At 51.9% G+C, this 15,612-nt stretch overlaps 8 protein-coding genes across 8 annotated transcripts; 4 read left to right on the top strand and 4 right to left on the bottom strand.

The window, feature by feature from the left end:
* Window positions 1–347: 347 nt before the first annotated feature.
* Window positions 348–2,202, bottom strand: LAESUDRAFT_756445 (uncharacterized protein; the record flags this gene model as incomplete). The annotated part of the gene is made up of 10 exons (XM_040912178.1): window positions 348–636; window positions 693–836; window positions 888–1,391; window positions 1,442–1,450; window positions 1,512–1,612; window positions 1,669–1,695; window positions 1,752–1,847; window positions 1,897–1,914; window positions 1,963–2,122; window positions 2,186–2,202. The coding sequence occupies 10 exons, from the start codon at window positions 2,200–2,202 to the stop codon at window positions 348–350; spliced, it is 1,365 nt and encodes a 454-aa protein (XP_040767228.1).
* Window positions 2,203–2,602: 400 nt separating this feature from the next.
* Window positions 2,603–3,579, top strand: LAESUDRAFT_712029 (uncharacterized protein; the record flags this gene model as incomplete). Its single annotated transcript, XM_040906881.1, has 3 exons — window positions 2,603–2,751; window positions 2,803–3,040; window positions 3,097–3,579. 3 exons carry the CDS (start codon window positions 2,603–2,605, stop codon window positions 3,577–3,579), a joined length of 870 nt encoding a protein of 289 aa, XP_040767229.1.
* A 163-nt stretch (window positions 3,580–3,742) lies between these two features.
* On the top strand, window positions 3,743–4,311 carry LAESUDRAFT_646934 (uncharacterized protein; the record flags this gene model as incomplete). Its single annotated transcript, XM_040904020.1, has 2 exons — window positions 3,743–3,997; window positions 4,051–4,311. The coding sequence occupies 2 exons, from the start codon at window positions 3,743–3,745 to the stop codon at window positions 4,309–4,311; spliced, it is 516 nt and encodes a 171-aa protein (XP_040767230.1).
* A 30-nt stretch (window positions 4,312–4,341) lies between these two features.
* On the bottom strand, window positions 4,342–8,846 carry LAESUDRAFT_646564 (uncharacterized protein; the record flags this gene model as incomplete). The annotated part of the gene is made up of 21 exons (XM_040903992.1): window positions 4,342–4,672; window positions 4,725–4,792; window positions 4,842–4,982; window positions 5,036–5,199; window positions 5,253–5,334; window positions 5,391–5,566; window positions 5,621–5,815; window positions 5,862–5,959; window positions 6,011–6,273; window positions 6,337–6,556; window positions 6,608–6,699; window positions 6,751–6,860; window positions 6,923–7,013; window positions 7,064–7,130; window positions 7,187–7,343; window positions 7,397–7,499; window positions 7,557–7,722; window positions 7,778–8,190; window positions 8,246–8,506; window positions 8,559–8,656; window positions 8,711–8,846. The coding sequence occupies 21 exons, from the start codon at window positions 8,844–8,846 to the stop codon at window positions 4,342–4,344; spliced, it is 3,432 nt and encodes a 1,143-aa protein (XP_040767231.1).
* A 338-nt stretch (window positions 8,847–9,184) lies between these two features.
* LAESUDRAFT_810502 (uncharacterized protein) lies at window positions 9,185–10,850 on the top strand (the record flags this gene model as incomplete). The annotated part of the gene is made up of 4 exons (XM_040914227.1): window positions 9,185–9,866; window positions 9,916–10,385; window positions 10,443–10,581; window positions 10,636–10,850. The coding sequence occupies 4 exons, from the start codon at window positions 9,185–9,187 to the stop codon at window positions 10,641–10,643; spliced, it is 1,299 nt and encodes a 432-aa protein (XP_040767232.1). The 3' UTR covers window positions 10,644–10,850.
* Window positions 10,793–11,418, bottom strand: LAESUDRAFT_756450 (histone-fold-containing protein; the record flags this gene model as incomplete). The annotated part of the gene is made up of 4 exons (XM_040912179.1): window positions 10,793–10,815; window positions 10,870–10,992; window positions 11,045–11,149; window positions 11,211–11,418. The coding sequence occupies 4 exons, from the start codon at window positions 11,416–11,418 to the stop codon at window positions 10,793–10,795; spliced, it is 459 nt and encodes a 152-aa protein (XP_040767233.1).
* Window positions 11,419–11,682: 264 nt separating this feature from the next.
* Window positions 11,683–12,956, bottom strand: LAESUDRAFT_722455 (uncharacterized protein). The gene is made up of 3 exons (XM_040908215.1): window positions 12,252–12,956; window positions 12,050–12,193; window positions 11,683–11,992 (listed from the first exon to the last, which is right to left on the bottom strand). Exons 1-3 carry the CDS (start codon window positions 12,844–12,846, stop codon window positions 11,763–11,765), a joined length of 969 nt encoding a protein of 322 aa, XP_040767234.1. The 5' UTR covers window positions 12,847–12,956; the 3' UTR covers window positions 11,683–11,762.
* Window positions 12,957–13,766: 810 nt separating this feature from the next.
* Window positions 13,767–14,854, top strand: LAESUDRAFT_507485 (uncharacterized protein). The gene is made up of 3 exons (XM_040902726.1): window positions 13,767–14,073; window positions 14,141–14,212; window positions 14,267–14,854. Exons 1-3 carry the CDS (start codon window positions 13,969–13,971, stop codon window positions 14,789–14,791), a joined length of 702 nt encoding a protein of 233 aa, XP_040767235.1. The 5' UTR covers window positions 13,767–13,968; the 3' UTR covers window positions 14,792–14,854.
* Window positions 14,855–15,612: the final 758 nt, after the last annotated feature.

Raw genomic sequence — 15,612 nt, forward strand, 5'->3', positions numbered from 1 at the left:
GAGGATGAAGGTTGAGCTGCGAAGTCGCGCCTCCTTCGAGACCGGGGCTCGGACGCGATCACGTGGTACGCGATCCTGACAGGAGAGCAGGGATGCGACGCCGCATCTCCTCGGTATTCGGAAAGCAAATACGTTAGATTCCTATCAGCTACTCGCAAATCAGATTGCAGGAAGAATGTAGAATTACTACATATGATGCATTACGACAAACGAACGCCGAGAAAGCCCCGTAACATTCCAAAGAGTCAAAGATAGTACACGAGCACCAAAGCACAGCATGTCAGCAAAACGCACAACAGAAGACACTATATGAGCAATAATACTAGGGAATACGTGTAGCAGCGCGACTATGTTACCTCGAGGACGGATATTTCGAGCACCCGAAACTGCGACTGGTCCTTGGAGTGTTCGGACCAACCAACGACCTCGCGCCAATTAAATACGTTCGCTTCCTTCTCACCTGCACCTGCGAACAGACCGAGGTCATCATCGGAGACGCCGCGGAACATCATGAAGAGACGTGTGAAGACGCAATTCTCTGCTGTGACAGAAATGTCGATGGCTGCAGCTATCCTGCTAGGGGTCATGAAACGATATGCGATATTGCGGTGAGCGGAAAAGGCAAACACGTTCTGGCTGGAAATAGGTACGGTGAGATGTCAGACTGTTTTTTGCGAAGAACATAGACTTACTGAATGAATTGTGTCCGTGCCGTTAAGGATAGTCCTAGCTGCTCAAGGACACGCATGATATGGGACATGAAGTCTGTATAGGGCATTGCAAAACTGTTCCGAGGGGCAATAAACTCGTGCGGGTCGAGCATCCCAGGTTCCGGTCTGTGAGCGAATGAGATGATTTAGCGACCCTGCTGGAGATGTTGAGCTTACATCGCTTCGTAGTATAGTGACGTCGCAATGGTCTCGGACTCGAAGTGCTCTAGTGCGCCACCAGGATGAACCCGCAGGAAGTACTTCACTTTTTGGTCTTCAATAGGCTCTGCGGGCGGCCAAGTTACAGCAAGCTTCCAAAATGGCGCGAATGCCAGGGTGACATCGCAGTATTGTTGTACTGGTGCAAGGATGCTCAAATGGCACTTTGCCGTGGCAGGCTTAGCTGCGAGAGCAAGCTTATTGATGACGCGCGTGTCGACGATGAGGTCGGTAGAGATTTCTTGCGTGTTCGCTATTCTTGTGCCGCTAAACTCCAGCTTATGCGTATCGCCGTCATGCACAATGTCGAGCTTTCCCCAGAAGGAGCCGTCTACTGTTGTCCCATCTTCCATACGTGCCATGTCAAGCTCATCGGAAGAGATCAGCGTGTCTAGTGCCACATGCGTGCCCGGCGTCAATTCCAGATTGAAAGTAGCGGGCATCTCGAGCACAGGAGGAGGACTGCAAGTGCGTCAGTGATACTTCCGTCCACCATACTGGAAGCTACGTACGGTGGCGGCCTGTTACATAATAGCAGGGATTTTAGTTTGCAATCACCTCGGATTCGCAAAGTTCACTCACGGAGGCTCTTCTTCAGGTGGCGGAGGACTGTCGCCCACAATTTCAACGCGGAGGCCCTGCACATTCATTGACGCGATTTGATATGAATCCTCTCCCGTCAACTAAATATTGCAATTATCATCTGCGACAGGCATGCCAAACAAAGGAGCAAGCTTACATAAATGTATGGTCCTGTAACCAATCGCTGCGAATACAATCAGTCCCTTTACCAGCGTTCAATATCGAAACGAGTGCATTCACCGCTGCGTGTATAGATGCGAAGTCGATCGGTACGCGTAAACTGAATAGAGCATCTGGAGGTGGCTTGATCCAGTCCCTCGCCAATGCATCAAGCTCCTGCATCCTGGATCAGATTCGTTCTATGTCTACGCTGTAAGGAGCCTACACCAAACGTAGGAGGTAGCTGAGCCTTTATGAGCCTCTGATCGGGATATCAAGGACAAGCACTCACCATACGAATCGTTTCCATGTCGCTGAAGACCAAAGTGAGGAGACGCTGCTTGGTGACAGCGAATGGAGGCATCTTGTCGGGCAGCTCGACATCTCTGTTGCTCCTGGGTGTCTTAAACCTTCCCCACCAGCTGTGGGAGGACAGACTCGCATTGGAACCGCTGCGAAGATGCATGGTGATCAGGATGGGTGCGCAGACATGAGTTGGGGTCGCCGGAACTTACGCAGGTGAAGAGATCATTGTGAAGGAAGGGACTAACGGGAAGAGAGAGGAAAGCGAGTCCGGGGAATAGAGAGCAGGTGAAGGCAGACCAGTTGTGAAAGAGTCATTAACTCTCGGAATGCGGTGAGAAACACGAGGCATCACGAACACGAGGCCGAGTAAGATTGCGGTGCTCACTGGAGAACGAACGTTTCTGATGGTTAGGCGGGGGCAGCGCGGAAGCGGCCCGAGCATTGTCAGCCCTACTCGATGCTCGTCATTGCTGGCGATGGCGAGCACAGTGCGCACATCGAGCTCGACGACCCCCACCCCTTGAAGGACTCAGGCCCGATCAGCGCGTCCGTAGACGCGGGTCACGTGGCATCCATGAATGCTACCGAGTCCAATTGCGCCTCAACGTTCATCGACTCAACCATCCATGTTGCGATCTGCACTGCGCATTCAGCTCCGCGTGTCCCATGTGACATGCTCGCGCAGCCTTGTCTCCACTGTCCTCCTGACGAAAACCTGGGAAGACATGACCGTCACCGACCTCAAGAACGAGGCCAGAAAGCGCGGTCTGCAGCCGTGTGTACAATCGACTTGTAGCTGGGAATAACACATTGATATGGGCTGCAGGAACGCAAAAAGGGCCACTTTAATCAACCGCTTACGAGAGGATGATGAAAAGAGAGCCATGTCTCTCGCACGTCCCGTCTTCCCGCAAGTCCCCCAGCCCGTGCGTCACGCGTCTACCGAGGTGCCTGGCGTACCATCCACCTCGGAACCTCTTCCGTCGAAGACGTTCCCGAAGGAATTTATGGATGTAAAGCTCCCTGACCTCTCACAGCCCGCGCCAGAACCACCTATCCAAATTGTACGTGCGAACTCATCACTTGATCCAACCACCTGGTGACCGAACCTACAATGTAGCCCTTCCTGCCAGATATGTGGGACTCCTCCCGCATCAAGGCCGAATCTGCACCCAAGGAGCCAACGGTCGACATGTCTGCTCCAAAGATGGTAGCAGTCGCTGGCTCGGCGACCCACATTGGCGGTGGACCGACTTATAGCCTCTCGAATGCGGAGTCCGAGCAGGAGACTCCGAAACCATCGGTAAATGCAGGCCCTTCTGGGATCTGGGGAGACATTGCCGAGGACTTTTACCTTCCTACGCTACTGAAGCCACTAAGCAGTGCAAAAGAGGCGACGTTCGACATCGCTGAGCTCACGGAAACGTCGGGAGCTCAGCAGAAAAATTATTCGCGGGCATTGGGCAAGGACGAAGTGAAGGGAGTGTGGGCGCTGTTGGGCCTTTTGGCTGGGTCTTGGATCATCGCTGGCTTCTTTGCCCCATCATCCGTATTTGCTGAGCATGTCACAGAGGCAGTAGAGGAGGATGCTGCAGGACACTGAGGAGACTCCACCTATCAGACATCTGCTGTTGAAAACCCCTGCCACTATATTTATCTACTAGCATGTTGTCCCGAGGAGAACGTCTCCATTGTGGCCTCGCCTCACATACAGCACAAACGGATGTATCACATGACGTTTGCGCTCTTAGTGCAGATCGGCCACCATGCTCGTCCGCATACGAGCCCTCTGTCCTCGTTGCCGAGGTTTCCATGCATCTGCTCGTCGTACACATCTAGTCGGGGCCCCTCATCCTGTCTCTAACCTACGCCCTATCATTTATAACGATACCGCCCCTATGCGCTCTACTGCCGCTACACATCCGTATTCGCTAACCGAGTTCGAGGGCGATACTCAGGAGTACCAGTGGAAGATACAGCGGCAGCAGCTGGACGCATATAATCATGCCTTTTGGGCGGATGTAAGTGGGACCCGAATGAATAAGTTCGAGTGCTCATGTGTCAATTCATTCAGAGCAATTCTCGCTTCCAAGCTGCCAAAGCTGCCGTGCTCGAGAGCCTCCCTGAGTCATGTACCGCAGAGGACCGCGAATTCGTCCTATCCGAGTTCTACAGACGCTGGGTCGTGCAGGAGATGCCCCGCCAAAAAGAGTATGACGCGGAGTGGAGGAAGCAGAATTGGAAGAGCATTTCACTTGGAGCACGCCTCGCATTCGACAAGTTTGCCGCTCGCATCTCACACCCCTTTTCATCGAGCAAAATTAAGAACGAATGAGACATACATTTACAGTACAGAAAGCAACATTCATGCAGAGTCCATCTGGTTCTCATCATCAAGAACGAGCTGCCGGACATTTTCAAACACCATCTCCAGATTCAAGTCCAACAGACGCTGCCTCTCTTGCTGGTATTCGTTATACAATCTCTCTGCATCTGGAGGTGATAGTACGGGCCAGCGGATCGTGATATCCGACATTGCCGAGATCTCCGTGGCTTCGCTTGGTGACAGAATGAGGCCTTTAGGCTTCTGCTGTTGCCCAATCGTCGTCTGAAGGGCTGCGTAAAGAGCCGTACTGCGATACTGAGCATTCACCTCCGCATCCGTAAGGTTGATGGTTCGTCGTAGCTTTTCCCAGCTTGAGGTCTGAAGTCAACATATGCCTATCCCTGCGAGACCGAGCTACGTACTCATCATGAAGGTATATCCTTCGCCAGACGTTTCTAAACGTGGAAAGTCGTCGGGCATCGGGGACGTTCTGTGCAATACGTCAGACAAGCGGAGACAGAGGGATATATGGTACTGACCGTTGCTCGCAGAAGCACACCCAAAGCGATCGCGTAATCTCTCGGGCTCCGCGAATTGTCTTTTAAACTGACGAGCTCCGCGAGGTCATCTGGAGACAATGCTTTACCGTTAAGCAGCTCACGAACGAGATGCTTGAAGAGCTGGACAGATGTTCAGTACATTCGACAGAAGGTCGTGAAGATAGAATGCACACCTGGCGATGCCCCCAGTAGTGCTGAAGATGGTGCGCTCGGCTGTCGCTGATGCTTTTTACTTGCGCATCTAGTGGTAGCCTGCTGCCAGACGCAGCCAGAGCGGCCTTGAATTCCTCAAGAAGTGCTTCATGAACACCAACGAAGTCCAGGCCAATGTGGAAAGCTAGTGCCATCTTTGTCAGAATCCAACATGATTTCCTCGAGAAAAGGACTTACTCTCTATCGCGTCTATATCAACAGATCCATTAGCTGCGTGCAATTGTGCCAGCTGCGACAATTTTCCGACGCTGAGGATGAACTGCAGAAACTCAGAGTTAACCATACCGCATAGTTCAGAAGACGAACGCCCCTTACATGCCTCTCTTCAAGGTTTACAGTACGTTCCGACTCAAGTAACAGCGCTTTGGATGCATAATCATACCGGCCACGGCCCAAATCGTGTATCCACGATATAGACGGATGGGGGTGTGAAGCAAAGAAGGCGTCAAGATACTCGTCATGTCGTCGTGCGAATAGCGTGCGCAACTCGCCTACAGCCGTACTGTGTCAGCTGGCCGGTCCACGATATGCATGTTTTAAATCACCGTGCTCAATGTACCACTCATAAAGCTCTGTCGCAAATTGTTCCTTGAATTTCATAATGTACGCCTCTATCCTCGCAGCGTAAGGATTTTCTTCAGGAGGATAGACGGTCCCCATATTGCACAGGGATGCCAAGCTTCGGAAATCTTGATACTCCTCCGCAAGGCCGAATGCCATTCCAGTGAAACCGTTCCTGCCTGTTGCGACTTAGCGCCTGTGCGATGAACGTCGTGATGTGCTCACGTAAAATGTCGAAGACCTGAGATCGCAGCTGACGGAACTTCTCCTCAAGGGTGAGTCGCTCCCGCTCCGCGGAGACGTCACTATCCTTTGTATATGGGCTGAACGTGTTGTGAGTACAGTGTTATCCCTAAAACGAAGTGGTTACGAACCTTCTGAGCCACAGGAGGCGCTCTTGGATGCAACCGAACAGGACTGACGCCAGGTCCGGCAGCTGATCTTTCGCGTCACTGATGGATTGCATGGTTTCAGGATCTGCACTCGGAACTTCTGCTAGCCGGGCAGTACTGTAGAACAGCTCGCAGACGGCATCGATGATCTCGGGGCTACTTGACCATGGGTTGATGAGCGGCGGTTCAACGCCATATACGGCCACGTTATGTTGCCGGTATTCGACGGCAGATAGCAAAATAATCTGAAAGAAGAAGGAGGAAAAAGCATGAGCTATTGCACATTCCACTTTGCTGAGACTTCTTACCAGTGCGATCTCGTTCGCTTGATAGATCTCATCGGCCAGATTTCGTCGATTTTCACGTATAGACCGGCCAATTATCCGTTGGACGTGAGGAATGAGGCTGGGGATTTTCTCTACGTGAACCCTAAAGAATTCCCTGACGTAGTCCCCACGGGTGTCGGCGCCGATCTCGATCATGCAGGCGTTGATAGCCATGTCCAAGACGTTCCGGGTGCGGCCAGCCCTGCAGCTCATTGAATGTACTATTCAGCTCTAGAGGGGGTCGTTGACATACTTCCAAAATTCGGTATGTTGCCGCCACAACTGGTCAGCTGCATATAACTTCTCAGCATCTGTCTCCAGCTGTTGCCGACTCCGCTGCGACATCTGCATGCGGATGTTCCAGTTTGCTCAAGTACAAATAGCATGAGAGCACACCTTATCCATAACTCCGTTGTCAATGATGAACTTGTTGAGGAAGATGAGCCTCTCCTTGCGGCCAGCAATCTGTGTTTGTAGATCAGGGTGTGGTCGAACGATCTTTCCGTCTGCGGAAAAATCAACGCGGTCGAGACTGAGTATCTACCAACAAATGTGCGTGATTCCTGACCTGATTTCAGGACTGCTCTGCTCAGCTGTTGAGCACCCATCATCAGAGCATCCTCGTCGATCTCAGGTGGGAAGCTAAATTGTAGAGGGTTCTGATGGCCACAGCTCAGCGGTCGCATAAACTGGGGAAGAAACGCAATACCTCAGAATATGAGCCATAGAGAATGGCCTGTTTCATGATGGACTGGATAAGATCAGCGCGGCCAGTCCTGTAACAAGGCGTCAATAGTCTGTCAGGTGAACGCAGCAAATGATGCGCGCTTACATCTGACTGAACGAGACTACTTTCTCCATATGAACCTCGACCTTGATCATGGTAGTGGCTGTCAACATCAGAAGATCGGTCTCCTTTTCGACAGCGCCGATGCCCAGAGTGCGATCTGTTTCTGATTTGAGCTCCAGTCGATCCATGTAATCGCTGTCTGAACAGACTTTAGCCGGAGATCACTCGGGAGTGAAGTGATTAAGTGCAAACCTCTTGCACAGAAGGCCACTGCATCGCTAAATTGGACAATAAACAACTTGCCACCAGAGAGCAGGTGTAAGCGGGGATGCAAAATGGGTATAGAGGTGGAGGTCTGCGCATAGAAACCTTTGTCATTCGCCATTTGTCCAAACAAATCTGTCGCACTTACAGTCTGGTAAGGAACAGATTTGACGCTTTCGACGCTGAACTGTTCCTCGTTGAGCGCGTTCACCATCCGAACAATTGCATATACGCGACGAAGTTCCATGTCGATGTCCATAGTTGATTCATCCACCGAAGCCTGGAAGGATGCTAAGATGACAAGAGTGTTGGAGCTGATGACCAGAAGAACGTGAGGCGCGATCCTGTGGAAAGCGCCGCGGTGCTTACTTTTCCATCTTCAAGTCCAACAATTCAAGATCCAGGGCCGCCATGTTTTCAGCGGCTGCCACGAATTTGTCTTTCAGAGCGTGACTTATCACCTCTGCCAAATCTTTCTCTAGGATGAGCTCTTCCCATCCTTCTACAGACATATTCCATTTTTGTATCCTTGTGGTCACCATTGCCCAGACATCTCTCCCAAGAGCAGTCTTCGACTGCTCTCCAAGGGCAACCGCGCTTATATGACCGGACTTTGGCCTCATACCCGTCGCTGTTCCCAAGAATCCAGGGAATAGATGAGCAAATGAGAGCGAGGAGGAAGGATGGCCGAATTCATGGAAACTTAGACGATTGCCGCCAGTTGCTGTTATGGTTAGACGGAAGAGGCGGCCCTTTGATGTTGAGATGATGTATGTCCGGGGCTGAGCACGTTCTATGAGCGTCGGACAAGCAATGTAACAGCGATGATATACGTACGTCTGCCCGAGAGAGTGTTGTTACCAATTCTCCTTGATCTAGGCTTAGATTGTAATATGTAAAGTTGTCGCCACCAGCAAGGCCCATACCAACGCCATCCCAGAAGCGGATCTGGCCTATATGTGAGCTAATGATCAGACCAGGTTCCCTTGTGGGACCGTGAGGAATGAGGGCGTAAAAAGGAGTGGTCATGATATCCTCTCGTCCATTTTCGGCTTGGGGGCAGAGAAAAATATAGCAAGTCGGTGTCCCTGTCAGAGCCTGCGCGTACTGTGAGTACTTCAACAGCATCTTTGCGTCATTAAACGCGCACCTGAGCATGTTTCCATACGAAGCAAATTTCCCTGGAAGCCACAATCGCGAAGCCTGTCAACGTATCGATATCTCCCGAGTAAGATTGTTCGCGAAGGTCTATAATGCACGCAGATATCAGTGAGAGTCACAAGAGAATAAGCAGAAGCTGACCTGTTCCCTTGAGGGCTTTCTTCACCTCTACTGGAAGATGAGCGTAGAAAGTGGCGGTCAATTCCTCGGTGTTAGCGAACGTCATATCTTGCCTGCCGCTGAGATCGCGTTCCTCCTGAATCTCATCAACATCCATCCTGACAATTGAGGCGCCATCGGGTTGTGCGGATGGCAATCTCTCCTGCGGCCGTGGTGTCGCGAGGCGAGAGCCAGTTGTATGTGCAGCACTTGGCGCTGGCTGCTTGGATGGAGATCGCGCAAATGGGCTCTGCCTGTGAATTCGTTTAGGAGCGGGAGATGTTGTGAATGTCGCCATTGACACAATTTGGGACGTGCAGTCGAAGTCGACTGAGGGTATTGTGCAGGCAGTAATTATATGTTGACCAAGCGCCGTGCACGCGTCAAGTCGCGTTGAACATAAGTGTGGCCCGTGCCAGCACAAACACGGCCAAATACCCTCTCACACTCACCATCATGCTCGGCATCGAGGACTATGGCAGCGACAACGATAGCGAGTCTGAGATCCAGCTCAGGCAACCCGTGTCAATTCAGAGCACATCTGGTGCTGCTGAACTTCCTCCGCCAGCCAGAAAGTCAACGTTCTCTCTCCCATCACCAATCAATGCGTCATCTGGTGCTTCATCTAAATCTCCGAATGAGCTCTCCCTGCGAGTCCCCAAGGTCAAGAAGTCAAAGAAGATCATTACCATAGGCCTACCTGAGCTTCCGCCTGAGGAGGATACCGATCGCGCAGATGGACCTCCTGTGGCGAAGAAGCCTCGCATAACGCCCGGCGCACGCTCATCTGCGCTTCTATCTATGTTGCCCGCGCCAAAGAATAAATCACCTATTAATTCTGCTCCGGAGAGAGTACTTGGTGCTGGTCGTGGACCTGGACTCGTATTCAACACTGGTTCACGCCGCTCCGTACGAACTGTAAGTATACAGGATGTCCCGGACAAGGATAACGACGAGGGAGCTAGTGGCTCTGTCGAAGTCGCCAGCAGTGATAAGGCGAACAAAAACATGGTCATTCATTTCCTTCCTCCTTCTTTGGTGAAAGGAAAGGCGAATATTTCGGTGGAGGAGAAAGACGACCGACCAAGAGCTTCTCCTACTGCCTCGTCTTCATCTTCAATTGGCTTTTTCTCGATAGGTGACTATGCTGTGACCTTTCGCTGCTGCCATGCTGAGATATGTTGTAGCTTCGACAACTGAATCAACGGTATCGGATACACGGACGTCAGCCAAGACCAACATTCGCGCATCAACGTCGGCTCCTTCTGTGCCAAACACGTCGCCTGCGCTTGCCCTTCCTTTGCTTCCTGGCGTCTCATCTGCTCCCAAGGTCGACGACTTCGCGCCACCCGAACCTTCTCCTCAAGATCCGTACCCAGGCTATTACATGCTGCCATCTGGGGTATGGGCGGCATACGACCCAGAGTATTATCGTACCTACTACGATAGGTGGAAACGAGAGTACGACGAACACGTCCGTGCGCTTGAGAAAGGAGTGGTAAAAGGCTTTGAAGCCATCGAGACGGAGGGCGCTGAGGAGATCAACGCATCGCGTGTAATGGAGAAGGCAAAGAAGGAGATTCAGGAGAGAGAGGAGAGGAAAGCGTTGACGACCGGTGACGCGGAAGTACCTGCGGCACCGAAGATGAATATTAAGGTGCATCTCTGTTAGTATCATTGATTAGTCACGGTATGCTAAAACGTCTTCCTGCAGGGTGCCGCCCTCGGTGGAAGAGCCCGAACACGCCACCAACTATCCACTCTGCTCACGGAGGCATACCAAAACAGAGAAACACTGGAGGAGAAGATCGCACAAGGCCGAAGGAACAGAAAGGAAGCAGGTAATAAGTATGGTCAGTCCACGTTTCCTAGCATCGTCGACAATATCGCTAAAGTATGCTCCACAGGATTCTAAGTTATCGCTGGCCTTCCCTTCAATACTTGCGATTTTGTTGTATGCCACACGTCATCGTGAATCATCTATATTCGCAGATAATGTGAACATTAGAAGGCAATGTAGTAGTTATACAAGGACAAGGTATAGATATATGTACATGTTGCAGTCTACTTCTGAGATGACGAGAATTCTGCAGCCAAAGTGTTACCTCGGAGCAATACTTTTGATGACATCAGATACTTACTGGTAACCGACTTGGTACCTTCCGAAATTGCGTGCTTCGCCAGCTCACCAGGCAGGATGAGGCGGACACTGGTCTGGATCTCCCGTGATGATATGGTGGACTTTTTTGAGTAGGATGCGAGCTCTAACAGCTTGACATGTCAACTTGCACAGAATTTCAGGAGCCTCGTACTCACTGGACGCCTCAGTGGCAATGCGCTCGAAGATATCGTTGACGAAAGAGTTGAGGATGGCCATACCCTTGTTCGAGATGCCCGTGTCAGGATGCACCTGCTTGAGCACTTCGGTGCGTTGTCAGTATCAGCTATGTCGACGAAAGCCATGCACTTCGAAAGTACACACCCTTGTAGATGTAAGAATTGTACGTCTCCTTACGAGCCCGTCGACGCTTCTTCTTATCACCCTCAGCAGACTGCGACTTCGTCGACTTCTTCGCAGCCTTTGACTCCGTCTTGGCTGGTGCTTTGCTCGCAGTGGAAGCAGGGGTCTTCGAGGCGCTTGAGGCGGGCTTGGCAACATTGTCAAGGCCCGTGTCGCGTACGATAGGCATTTTGTGGCTGAGCTTACCTTTGCTGCCATTGGTGTTTGACTTATTGTACATTATTAGCGCGTCTTCATTAAATGGCCAATAATATAGATACCTTTGAAGAAGGAGGAAGGGTAGGAGGGCAGCGAGATGGTAGTGAGAGAAGAAGCGTCCGATGCTGAACGCGTCGCGTTGATCGCTTTTAAACACGGGGTGCATAGTCACGTGAAAACGCGTTCCGCCAGCCACAGACGCGTTGGCGCGCAGTTCACGTTAACGTTGTGCCTTTCAAGTTGTCCAAAGTGGAATTAATCAGCACTAGTACTTGTCATGCGTGATTATTGGCAGCATCACAACGAGGCCAAGTGCTACACATAAACGGTTCCAACCATCCCTACAACCTTTGTCTCGACATCTTCTGCCCACACTTGAACGACATTCTCCGCTTTTTTTACTGCTCCACAAATTGCAACGTGACGATTCACCATCATCGGGTTAATTGCGCGATATACAAAGGACTTGAAAGGAGCTCCCGATGAATGCATCGCAAAGCCCTCTAGAAGCATTAGCGCGGTCAAGGGCCCATGAACGAGCCGCTCTTCATATAAGAGGTAAGTGGCAGGCCTATAAAGCGCTCAATGCGTAATCCACCTACCGGGGTAGCCCTCTGACAGCTGAGCGAAGTCACGGTCAAGATGGATACGGTGACCATTGAATGTCAGCGCAGAGAACCTGAAGAGCATGGTCGCACTCGGCAAGTATTCCAGGCGGTAATCTGCTGTGATGGGCAAGCCCTTGGCTGCAATCGTTAGGTGCATATTAGATTATCTGCAGCAATACAGAGCGATCGACGGCACCTTCTTTCACTCCTCGCCTATTCCCAGGAGCCGCAAGGTAGACGTGCGACCGCTCCTCCTCTATGGCGATCTCGCTTGTACCTTGCTTGCGGTATGCAATGTTCTGTGTCACAAACACCATCGGCGAGCCGTTTTTGAACCCTCTCTTCTCTACCGACTCGATCGTCGAGGTCGCAGTAGCATTCTCGCCGATCAGGAGCGGATCTTTCCACACCATCCTCCCCCCAGCCCACATGCGGCGCGTGAACGGCTCGGGGGGACAGAAGTCCTGGTCCGTGCCGTCTGCGCGCAAGGCGCGCTCAGGGTTCCGTGGATGGAAGAATACGAGATGGTGTCCATAGCCCAATGGGGCACCTATATCAGGTTCCTCCGGTGGCCTGGCAGTACCGTTGCGCGTGGGCAGCGTCACAAATAAATCAGACAAGTGCTCCGGACGTAGGGAATCCGATTGTATGAGCCTTTTCTCTGAATAGATCCACCGGTCGAGTGCCGCAATATGTTCTCCGGATATGGCGGAAAGGGAGCGTCTAGGCGGAACCGTCCGGAATACGCGTCTGCGTGCATACTTAGCGATACGTCGCTGATAGATGGACATTGCTTGTCGCAACCCGCAATATGAAGCTAGCAAGTCTCAGGAGTGCTGAATAGATCGAATCGAGTGTATGGCGTGAACAATGGAACTTGTTGATAAAGTTCAGTCGCTCGAACACATTCTCACAGTACTTATAGCTCGGCCAAGCCCAGGAACTCGGAGTCTGCGACGAGTGTAAAGCACAACCGGGACACACATCTTATGCGAATCGGACGGCGGCGAAACCACGAGTGACGCTGGCAAGCTCAATCAACATCCACCAGCATTTACCGCGCTCTCCTTGGGCGGATCGGCCGAGGTCGCTGCAGCTCGTGATCCAGCGGTTGGTTCCAAACAAGTCGGAACTGTTGATGCCGGAATGATTCATGCATGAAAACGTTGGACATCTATCCACACCTTGCACACAGGTCCATCGCCCATGAACGACGTGGATCCGCTCTCGTTCTTGGCCAGTATCCACTGTGGAACGCGTGTATCTGGTCGTCCATGCCCGGCCGCATCAGTATTCTTGGACGGCCGGCAATATGCGCACTGGAACCGATGGTGAGTCAGAACGGTGCTCATTGTGTGCTTAATGCGTCTGAGGAGGACAATGCTACAGAGCGAAAGGCAGCGGGGGGTCACGCGTGCCACAAGCGAGCTTAAGCGATCGACCTGTCACGCATTGTGAGCTCGCCACCCGCCACCGCAGCTCGCCCTGCGAATATATACCACGCTTCATCCCATCTGCGACCCATCACTTCTCTCTTCCACCCTCCTAGCACCCATACAGCGACCATACTGGCTGGTCGCATCTCGTGCGCAAGTTCTCTCACGAAACTGTCGCACTTGCGGCTATTTGCGGTCGCCGCCAGAATCTTATCAACCAATTGAGCTTCCGCACCGTGACAGCTCGGCCATTGAATGTCCCTCCCCTGCTCCGCCTCGCATCCGCTTTTCTGACCGCTTTCCCATTGTTCGTTCTCTCGGCCTCCAGCGCGCAGCTGGACAATGCCCCATCTTTTCCTTTAATTTTCTCATCCCAGGACTCTTATAATCGGCCTCCGTGTATCATAATTCCCCACCAACGCGCCCCTCGCTTCATAGGACACATTCGACGCGTCTCATTCACAGTAACACTTCGCAATGACTGCCATTATATCTCCAAAGCCTCGCCCTGCATACTCTTCCCTCACCACATCCCCTCCTCACTCCCTACTGGCCCCTATCTACGCACAGGATGATGACCAGGTGCGTTATACTATCCTGGGGTGTCGCATTGCACTTATGGATGCCTTTGGCGCATCACTTTCAGAAGCGAGCCCTACACAGCCCACCACGACTTGCATCCCCTATCGATCTGTTCGATCCTCGCGCGAATGATGCCAATGTTAGTGTAGACTTTTCTCACACAAGGTTGGATGTTTGCTGACGAGGGAACTAGATCGTCAAGTCACCTAGCACGTGCAAACCCGTCAAGAGGCGTCGAGGACCGACGTCGTATGCACTTCGCTCATCGCGAAGACGACCTTATTCTCGTGCGGACTGCCATATCATTCCCTTCCGTGGACCGGCTGTCTTCGACAGCTTGCCATGGATCGCTCAGCTCGAGGCTGCACCGGAAGACGGATCTGTGTTGGACATCGCGGATCTCTCACAACTTGCGACGAAAGTAACGCGACCGGAGTCTCCATGTATGGATCTCGTACGACGACGGAAGAAGCCTTTGCGTCCTCATCGGCGCGAGCCCGAGCCCATCAGATCGGCGGACTGCTTTCCCCCGCCGGGTCTCGAAAGTCTTCCTGCGTACGCGCTCTTTCCTGCCGATCGGTTCGTTTCGAACCCGCGTACTCCTCCTCCTCGGGAATCGTTCGTGCCATCGGAGGTACGCTTTCACGGCCTCAATCCAGCCTTTCCTTCAGGTCTCGATGACGTCTGGTACCACCCCTGCAACTCTCCCTCCGAGTGATCCTCCGTTGGTCACTGTTATATCCTCTATGCAATGTCCGTCGGCCCTTCTGCCGTAATCAATCCGGCTCTACTCCACTGCGAGTGATCATTACGACATATCTGTCATCGAATGCACCGTCTAATTTATCTACAATTGACTCCCTGCTCTGCCTGCATAGTCGCTCGCGGCCCTGGATGCCGCCCGATCACCTCGCTACACAATCTCATGTCTCGGCCAAACGTATTCCTCGCATCATCGACGTCGCATGACTTCCTGTTCGGTCCGCACCTGCAGAAACTGCTTACGCCCGTATATTGATCAAGACTCATATATTGTGCTGCTACAATTACTTGGCTTTTCTTCTCGCCCGGCCATGGCGTTGTTGTCGATTTCTTTACGCTGCACATCTTGCCTTCGGCGCTCGATTCACAGCTTTGCAGATCTTCACGGTTCTTGCCTTGGATCAACACCGGTATCGGTATGCATCTTGCGATATCGCGTTGATTATTATTGCTTCTGTCTATCGGCTGTAATGCTTTATCCTTCTCGTTGTAAATGTCGCTCATTTGACGCTGTGTATAGGCTAGTTGCTTTCCTGATCGTTTTCTCGACTCTCTTCGTTGTCCATGGATACTAGACTCCCATCGAGATTCAGGTTTAGTTTATGGCGACAGACGGCTTGCCGTGTTGTCGATTGTGATGTATAATAACGCTGCTAGTTGTATCACCAATTCATCGTGAATTCAAAGTTCGTGCCGCATTGAAAGACGGTCATCCTAATCCTTTCGCGAACAAGGTGCTACAGTTCGAACGTTCGAACGTTCACCACTGACTGGCGG

Source organism: Laetiporus sulphureus, assembly GCF_001632365.1.
Source record: "Laetiporus sulphureus 93-53 unplaced genomic scaffold LAESUscaffold_7, whole genome shotgun sequence".
In the NCBI taxonomy this organism is placed as follows: domain Eukaryota; kingdom Fungi; phylum Basidiomycota; class Agaricomycetes; order Polyporales; family Laetiporaceae; genus Laetiporus; species Laetiporus sulphureus.